The 9,058-nt window shown below is 39.9% G+C and overlaps 2 protein-coding genes across 5 annotated transcripts in view; one reads left to right on the forward strand and one right to left on the reverse strand.

The window, feature by feature from the left end:
• Positions 1–9,058, reverse strand: part of LOC111977849 (phosphatidylcholine:ceramide cholinephosphotransferase 1) — a 50,064-nt gene that overhangs the window by 40,312 nt on the left and 694 nt on the right. The gene's annotated exons all lie outside the window — the stretch shown is intronic.
• Positions 124–8,903, forward strand: minpp1b (multiple inositol-polyphosphate phosphatase 1b). Of its 4 annotated transcripts, none has more exons than XM_024007580.3 (5): positions 124–214; positions 2,445–2,639; positions 2,766–2,863; positions 2,975–3,105; positions 5,928–8,903. In XM_024007580.3, the coding sequence occupies exons 2-5, from the start codon at positions 2,480–2,482 to the stop codon at positions 6,295–6,297; spliced, it is 759 nt and encodes a 252-aa protein (XP_023863348.1). In that variant the 5' UTR covers positions 124–214; positions 2,445–2,479; the 3' UTR covers positions 6,298–8,903. The 4 variants fall into 4 exon arrangements, with proteins under 4 accessions (XP_023863348.1, XP_023863349.1, XP_023863350.1 ...); XM_024007581.3 differs by having other exon boundaries at positions 124–208; XM_024007582.3 differs by lacking the exon at positions 124–214 and adding an exon at positions 1,775–1,864.

Raw genomic sequence — 9,058 nt, forward strand, 5'->3', positions numbered from 1 at the left:
TTGGTATTTTGACCAATAACACTTTATCTTTTCTGGGGGCTGATCTGATTGGTCAAAAGGCCAATTAATGAAAAACTAAAAGATCAGAATTGGGCTGGCTGTCTAAAAGCAGCATGTGTGTAGACCTAGGTTTTGAAGTTGGTTTAATAATAATTTCCTGTGTATATTTTCTCTCAAATTTCAAACTGCTGAGGGACCAACTGGCTGAGTAAGAGTAAATATATTTTTATTCTACGTTCCTGACAGACCAGGGACATTTAGGATTTTTCTATGTAAATGTATATGATATTGTCTACATAATTTGAAGACTGGGGGTAATAACCTCAATGACATTGTCTCCACTAAGGTATAGAGCCCTTTCTGTGTTTACAAACATTTCCAAACCAGGGCGATGCACGCAAGTTGGTGGCAGAACAAGTGGGAGTTCTTGTAGAACGCCAGCAAAAAAAAGCCTATAATTACATGTTGTTTATGACTGCATTTCACACTACTTTTGGATTATAATTGTATTTTAAGGCTCGTATGAATGTCTTACTCAATAAAATGTTCGTCATCGCAAATCGACTGCATACTTCAACCAGTAAAATGGCTCTTTGGCTAGCTTTTGCTATAGCCTATATCAACGAGCGTTAGCATTCTAGCTAACAACCGCTGCATCCAAAATAGTTATTTTGCAAACACAACCAAATATAATCTTAGCGACTGTTCAAACAAGAATCCAAACATAATTGTAAGTATATGAGAACCACAAAAAAACATTGATTTTGTTTAGAAGTAATAAAAACATACTAGATTTATGTTGAATGGACGCAGATGGCAATGGCTTTCTTACTGCAACCAAGAGTCGTGTGCAGAACGGCAGTGTGTCATGAACTGGAAAAGGGTCTATATGGTTGAGTCCCCGTCGTACGCCATAAACTCTTAAAGAATGATGTTGAAACCACAGGGCTGTTTTTTGAATATTGTTTTGATTTCCTTCATCCCTGAGCAACTTTTGTTTAATAATCTTGATTTCTGTCCAATTTCTAAAAAGGTCATTGATCCAGGGTTTTACCAAATATATTTTTAGAACTAAACAGGGACCACCGCCTGTTGTTTCCAATGGGACAAAATGAATCATAGTCGGCAGAGCCAAGCATGAGTTAGCGAGATCCTATTGGCGCGTTCTAGAATATGTTTACGTTAGGTTAGGCAACGCATACTCTGAAGTACGCCTGTGCAAAATAACTCAATTTGCCCTTGCACTCCTAGACACTGCGATTTGTAGAAACTTTGGCAAAGGGTAAAGTCTACGAAACTTGCCTACTATGTTAGTAACATATTCTAGTTTTTGAAAGAACTGTATTGACATTAAATGTTTCATAGATTAAAAAATAAATAACATCTTCTCCCAATGCCGGCCACTGGGCTTCCTCTCATCACCATATTTGGTGGTGGGTACAAACGCCAAGCGGATGCATCAGATGTATGCATCTGGTTAAACATCTGGTTTTAGGGTGGGCCTCGTCGCACACGAAAACGCAGCGATATATTACGGTTGGCCGGCTGGTGGAGCTCCGTTTTTTGTGTTCAAAGTTCGCAGCGAAACAACAACAAAGCAGGAAACAATGCGATAGCTTAGCTAACTTAGTTTAGTAGTTAAATAATCAATTGTTCCTACCTCAACTAATTTGACGAAATGACAACTGCGTTATCTAAACAAAGTTTGTTGTTCATGACATTTAGTCTTGCTTTGACCAGGTTTTCATACTGCTCAGTTGCAAATGCTAACGTCAATTCAAACATAGCTGCGATTGCAAATCATTTTGGAACGAAAGGCAGATATGAGGAGGTTAACCGTTATCTCATTAATGACATTCTCTCGGTAAACAAATCCATTTTAAAACCAGTATGTACCAATAGCACGGCTATTCATGTGACCGCTATTATTCGGCATGGTACACGATATCCATCGACCAAAAATATAAAAATTATGCAACGGCTTTACGACCTTGTTCTAAACGAGGCAATGAATACTGATAAATGGCTGAAGGATATCAAAACCAAGTGGGAAATGTGGTACACTGACGACATGGATGGCAAGCTTGTGGAGAAGGGGCGAGATGACCATAGGCATCTGGCTGTCAGGTTGGCAACACTGTTTCCATCTCTGATATCCGAGGAAAACCTCAGAGCCCACCGTATCCGTTTCATCACTAGCTCTAAACACAGATGCGTGGACAGCATTGTAGCATTTCAAGAGGGCCTACTCAACCTTTGGAAAGTGACAGGGGCGTTTGTTTGTACAGCAAAGCTAGCTAGTTTTGTCGTTTTGCTATTCCTTGAATGATATTCACTCTTACACTGATTACTATTGTTACAGCTGAGAGGGATTTGTTGGGGGTGAGATCTGAGACAATGTACAATGTTTGGACTTATTGTATTCTGTTTTTGTCTTGTTGCAGAAGTTGGACCCAGCCACAAAATCAACGATGAGTTGATGAGGTTCTTTGACCAGTGTCAGAAATTTGTTGAGGACGTAGAGAACAACCAAACTGCCCTGGAAGAGGTCCACCTCTTCAAGGCCTCAGCAGAGATGAAAAGAGTGCAGATGAAGATGGCTGACCAGCTGCAAGTGCCATACAATCGCATCACACCAGGTTGTTTGGTTCCAAATCTTTGCCACTTTGTGTAGTGGAGGGAGTTAATCATGTTACGGCTGAAACTTACTATCCTATTGTGCCAGTTACATTTGTTCACTAATCCTCCTTTTTTTTTGTCACCAGATCTGGTGGAGGCTGCATTCTTCCTGTGCTCATATGAGTTTGCCATCAAATCTTTGAACTCTGCCTGGTGCAACCTGTTTGATGAGACTGACGCCCAAGTATGTACACAACATCATGGGAGCGCTATTGCCTCTGCCACAAGCAATGAAGAACCCAGTTCTGTCATAAAGATCAAATGTTCATTAATGCAATCACCTGTGCCTTTTCAGGTGCTGGAGTACAAAAATGACCTGAAACAGTACTGGAAGAGGGGCTATGGTCATGATATCAACCGCAAGTCCAGTTGCAATCTCTTTCATGACCTGTTCAATCGTCTTGATCAGGCTGCTCGTGAGATCAGGTGAGTTGGTTGTAAAGTTAAACCACAGTCTACATTAATTTTATTGTCCACCATAATCATGTAACTTGGACAAGTTCTTACAGTTCCTTCAGAAAGTATTGACACCCCTTGACTTTTTCCACATTTTGTTGTTACAAAGTGGGATTAAAATGGATTTCATTGTCAATGATCTACACAAAGTACTCTGTCAAAGTGGAAGAAAAATTCTAACGTTTGTATATCTAGATCATGGTTACATAAGTATTCAACCCCCTCAGTCAATACATGTTAGAATCACATTTGCCAGCGATTACAGCGGTGTGTATTTCTGGATAAGTCTAAGAGCTTTGCTCACCTGGATTGTACAAAATGTGCACATTATAACTTTTAAAAATTCTTCAAGCTCTCAAGTTGGTTGTTGATCATTGCTAGACAGTCTTGCCATAGATTTTTTTAAACCAATTTTAAGTAAAAACTGTAACTTGGCCACACATTCAATGTTGTCTTGGTAAGCAACTCCAGTGTACAGTCGTGGCCAAAAGTTTTGAGAATGACACAAATATAAATTTCCACAAAGTTTGCTGCTTCAGTGTCTTTAGATATTTTTGTCAGATGTTACTATGGAATACTGAAGTATAATTACAAGCATTTCACACGTGTCAAAGGCTTTTATTGACAATTACATGAAGTTGATGCAAAGAGTCAATATTTGCAGTGTTGACCCTTCTTTTTCAAGACCTCTGCAATCCGCCCTGGCATGCTGTCAATTAACTTCTGGGCCACATCCCGACTGATGGCAGTCCATTCTTGCATAATCAATGCTTGGAGTTTGTCAGAATTTGTGGGTTTTTGTTTGTCCACCCGCCTCTTGAGGATTGACCACAAGTTCTCAATGGGATTAAGGTCTGGGGAGTTTCCTGGCCATGGACACAAAATACCGATGTTTTGTTCCCTGAGCCACTTAGTTATCACTTTTGCCTTATGGCAAGGTGCTCCATCATGCTGGAAAAGGCATTGTTTGTCACCAAACTTCCTGGATGGTTGGGAGAAGTTGCTCTCAGAGGATGTGTTGGTACCATTCTTTATTCATGGCTGTGTTCTTAGACAAAATTGTGAGTGAGCCCACTCCCTTGGCTGAGAAGCAACCCCACACATGAATGGTCTCAGGATGCTTTACTGTTTGCATGACACAGGAGTGATGGTAGCGCTCACCTTGTCTTCTCCGGACAAGCTTTTTTCCGGATACCCCAAACAATCGGAAAGGGGATTCATCAGAGAACATGACTTTACCTCAGTCCTCAGCAGTCCAATCCCTGTTCCTTTTGCAGAATATCAGTCTGTTCCTGATGTTTTTCCTGGAGAGAAGTGGCTTCTTTGCTGCCCTTGACACCAGGCCATCCTCCAAAACTCTTTGCCTCACTGTGCGTGCAGATGCATTCACACCTGCCTGCTGCCATTACTGAGCAAGCTCTACTGGTGGTGCCCCGATCCCCCAGCGGAATTAACTTTAGGAGACGGTCCTGTCTCTTGCTGGACTTTCTTGGGCACCCTGAAGCCTTCTTCACAACTATTGAACCGCTCTCCTTGAAGTTCTTAATCATCCGATAAATGGTTGTTTTAGGTGCAATCTTGCTGGCAGCAATATCCTTGCCTGTGAAGCCCTTTTTGTGCAAAGCAATGATGACGGCACATGTTTCCTTGCAGGTAACCATTATTGACAGAGGAAAAACAATGATTCCAAGCACCACCCTCCTTTTGAAGCTTCCAGTCTGTTATTCGAACTCAATCAGCATGACAGTGATCTCCTGCCTTGTACTCGTCAACACTCACACCTGTTAACGAGAGAATCACTGACATGTCAGCTGGTCCTTTTGTGGCAGGGCTGAAATGCAGTGGAAATGTTTTTGGGGGATTCAGTTCATATGCATGGCAAAGAGGCAAAGACTTTGCAATTCATCTGATCACTCTTCATAACATTCTGGAGTATATGCAAACGGCCATCATACAAAACTGAGGCAGCAGACTGTGTGAAAATTCATATTTGTGTCATTCTCTCAACTTTTGGTCCACGACTGTATATTTGACCTTGTTTTAGGTTATTGTTTTGCTGAAAGTTGAATTTGTTTTCCCGTTTCTGTTGGAAAGCAGACAACCAGGTTTTCTCTAGGATTTTGCCTGTGCTTAGCTCTATTCCATTTATTTTTATCCCCAAAAAACTCCTTAGTCCTTGCCGATGACAAGAATACCTATAACATGATGCAGCCACCACCATGCTTTAAAATATGAAGTGGTACTCCGTGACATTGTGTTGGAATTCCACTTTTACATTATGGGGTATTGTGTGTAGATCAGTGACACAATCTCAATTTAATCCATTTTAAATTCAATCTGTAACACAACGTGGAAAACTAGAGGTGTGAATACTTTCTGAAGACAGTCCCCTTGCTTGTTATTGAAAAACTATTGGGACCCTGAGGGTATATACAACACTTCCTCTCCCATGGATTGTGTTACACCTGTTTTCAAAGGGGAATGTCATTGAATAGATTGTTTCTCCCTCTGATGCATTTCACATCACTTCCCTTAGTAGTTTTTTATTTAACTAAGCAAGTCAGTTAAGAACAAATTCTTATTTACAATGACGGCCAAACCCGGACGACGCTGGGCCAATTGTGCGCCAATCGAGGCCGGATGTGATTCAGCCTGGATTCAAACCAGGGACTGTAGTGTCACCTCTTGCACTGAGACGCAGTGCCTTAGACCACTGCGCTACTCGGGAGCCCGTGTGGCTGGTTATTATCATGATTTTTGAACTGTGGATTGTCACACTTTTTTTCGTTCAGGTTTGGGCATGTATCTGAGGCTGTGAGCATCCAGGTGGGTCATGCCGAGACCCTCCTGCCCCTGTTGGCCCTCATGGGCTTCTTCAGAGACGAGACGGCCCTGACTGCTGACAACTTTGACGTGCAAAATGGCCGCACCTTCCGTACCAGCCGCATTGTGCCTTACGCAGCCAACCTGCTCTTTGTGCTGTATGACTGCAGCGAAGGACTCCGGCTACAGTTCCTCCTCAACGAGACACCTCAGAACTTCCCTGACATAATGCACCAGGCTCCACTCTACGATATGGTCAGAGAGACCTACAGAGAGCTGCTGCAAGGCTGCAATTTTGAAAAAGAGTGCGAGCTGTCCAGTCCCAACTCTGAGTTTTGAGTTTGGGGCATGTGAACGTAAAGGGCTCTCTCTAAAGGGGTTGGAGGATTCAAATGTCTGTGTCATGCAAGAGAGTGGTTTTAACGGTTTTGGCCAAAGCAGTTCCTTTGTTAATGGTCTAGCTTTTTTTAAGTATTCAAGTCAGGTTTTACAGATATACAGGTTTCACAGATGGTGTTTACAGGTACACCCTTTTTTTTTTAGATGTCACTTTTTTTTTCTTGGCCTTTTATTTAACTAGGCAAGTCGGTTAAGAACATTCTTATTTTCAATGACGGCCTAGGAACAGTCGGTTAACTGCCTTGTTCAGGGGCAGAATGACAGATTTTTACCTTGTCAGCTCGGGGATTCGATCTTCCAACCTTTCGGTTACTAGTCCAACGCTCTAACCACTAGGCTACCTGACTTTAGCATATGAGTTATGATTGCATTCTTTTCCAGTGTCAGAATCCAGGGTCGTCATTGAGCACTCTAAAAGAGGCGTGGGAGCTTTATATTTATGTAATTTCACAATTTTGTATTGATTTATATTATAACATATTTTTCAGGTGCCTTTGTGTTGGCATACAGTATGCATTTTCCAAAAGCAGAAAGAAACACCTTATAGAATTGTATGTCTGCCACTGGATACAGTGAGCTATTCAAGTATTAGGACGTTGACATTTTTGTTGTTTTTGGCTCTGTTCTCCAGCACTTTGGATTTTAACTCATACAATGATTGCGGTTAAAGTGCAGACTGTCAGCTTTAATTTGACAGTATTTTCATCCATATCAGGTGAAGGGTTTAGAAATTACAGCACCTTTTTGGGGGGGGGGGGGCTCTGTACACCATTTGGGATTTGAAGTGATTCAATGACTGAGGTTAGTGTGGACTGTCAGGTTTTAATTAGTGTATTTTCATCCATATCAGGTGAACCATTTTAGAAATTGTTCATAAACACTTCTACAAATGCTAACCTTCCCTGTTTTATTGTAATGGTGAGGTTAGGATGTCTTGGGTATGATATTTATGCTTCTGTCTCACTCATAATTTTTCAGGACTATCCATTGTCATGGTAGCATCCACATTAATGTGGAAGTGTTTACAAACATTTTATTCTTATTTACAATAAAATTTGTCTCCAAATTGACACAATACATAATTGACCATTAATTTCTATTGGGCACAAAATAATCTGAAACACAACCAAAAAGCAAATGCATTCAACAGGTTTGTAGAGTCACAAGCCTGATGTAATCATTGCACAAGCATTTTGCTACACTTGCAATAACATCTGCTAACCATGTGTATGTGACCAATAAGATTTGATCATTGCATGCTTGGAATATGAGACCAAATACTAAACCTTTGACTACTTTAATACACATAAGTGAATTTGTGCCAATACTTTTGGTCTCCTAAAATGGGACTAAGTTTTTAAAAAAGTGCTGTAATTTCTAAATGGTCATTTCTAAAATAAATAAAAAAATACCCTGAAAATAAAAAATGACAGTCTCCACTATAACCTCAGTCATTGTATAAAAACATGTCACTAACCAGGTTTCCATCCAACCTTTTTATGCAAGTAAAGCACATGTCGGATAAAACATGTAATGACAGGCCTAATGGAAACAACATTTTTAGGTAAACTTAACAAATGTCGACCAAACACAATACCCTAGACAAGGTGGGATATTTTTGTGCCGGTAAAATMATTTATACGAGAAAAGTCGGTGGAAACGCTTTTATGCGCAAATATTGATATAATAACCATATCGAAGTTAACTTGGGAGTCACGCGACAACGTCGTGTGGTCGTCCCATTATAACTTCGGTAAAGCATGCAGTTTATTAGGCTACAGATGAACACTTTATGGACTTCACAGGGTGATGAAAATGCAAGGCGATGAGCTTGATGCGCCTTTCAAATAAATATCGAGGGTCTTATTCTGGTGACATGATAATCTATGCTCTACTGTTTGACAAATACAAAATGATCTATTTTGTTAATTATAGTGCGTTCTAGCCAACACCGTGCAGCACGTGCCAATACTGGCTACACTCGCTAATAACTCGTTGTTTTGGTAAGAACCACCAGTAGAGTTGAAAATGTGACGGAAACCCATTTTAACGTTGTTTTTTTTATTTGGTACGTGGCAATTTAACAGCAATTTTGTTTTATGTGCACCACGTCATCACGCACAGCCATTTATCTGCAACAAGTCAATTTGATAAACACATCTGGAGGGAAAAGGCGTTTATTTGTTTTTATGTGGATTTTAGAATATTCTCATGAAAATCTGTCTCAATTGGATGGAAACCTTGCTACTGTCCCAATACTGTTGAAGCTCACTGTATATGCGTTGGGTTTCCTTGCTGAAAATGACCCTTTGCAATGTTATTATATATATTTTTTGCTCAATAATATGAGTAATTTGTGATTTTATATTTGTACTCATTTTTTGAAACATTTATTCCAAAATTTGCCTTTTTTTTTTTGTTTCAAACATTATTGGGACTGCTTTGTGAACAATACGTTTTTAAATTAGGGGTTACTTTACTTGATTATTTTCTACATTGTCATATGATTTGCGTTGAAATATTTCAGATTAAAGTAAATGCCTTGAGTTTGTTTTCTTTTGACATTTTATTCTGTATCAAATACAAATTTAGCAACCCATTTCAAAATCAGTAAATTGTCAAATAACGTTCAAATGTTCCATGACAAACAGTGATTATTTGTAAATTAAAATATGCTTTTTTAATGATTATCTTCAAATAT

The sequence above is a fragment of the Salvelinus sp. IW2-2015 genome, linkage group LG18 (genome assembly GCF_002910315.2).
Source record: "Salvelinus sp. IW2-2015 linkage group LG18, ASM291031v2, whole genome shotgun sequence".
In the NCBI taxonomy this organism is placed as follows: Eukaryota; Metazoa; Chordata; class Actinopteri; order Salmoniformes; family Salmonidae; genus Salvelinus; species Salvelinus sp. IW2-2015.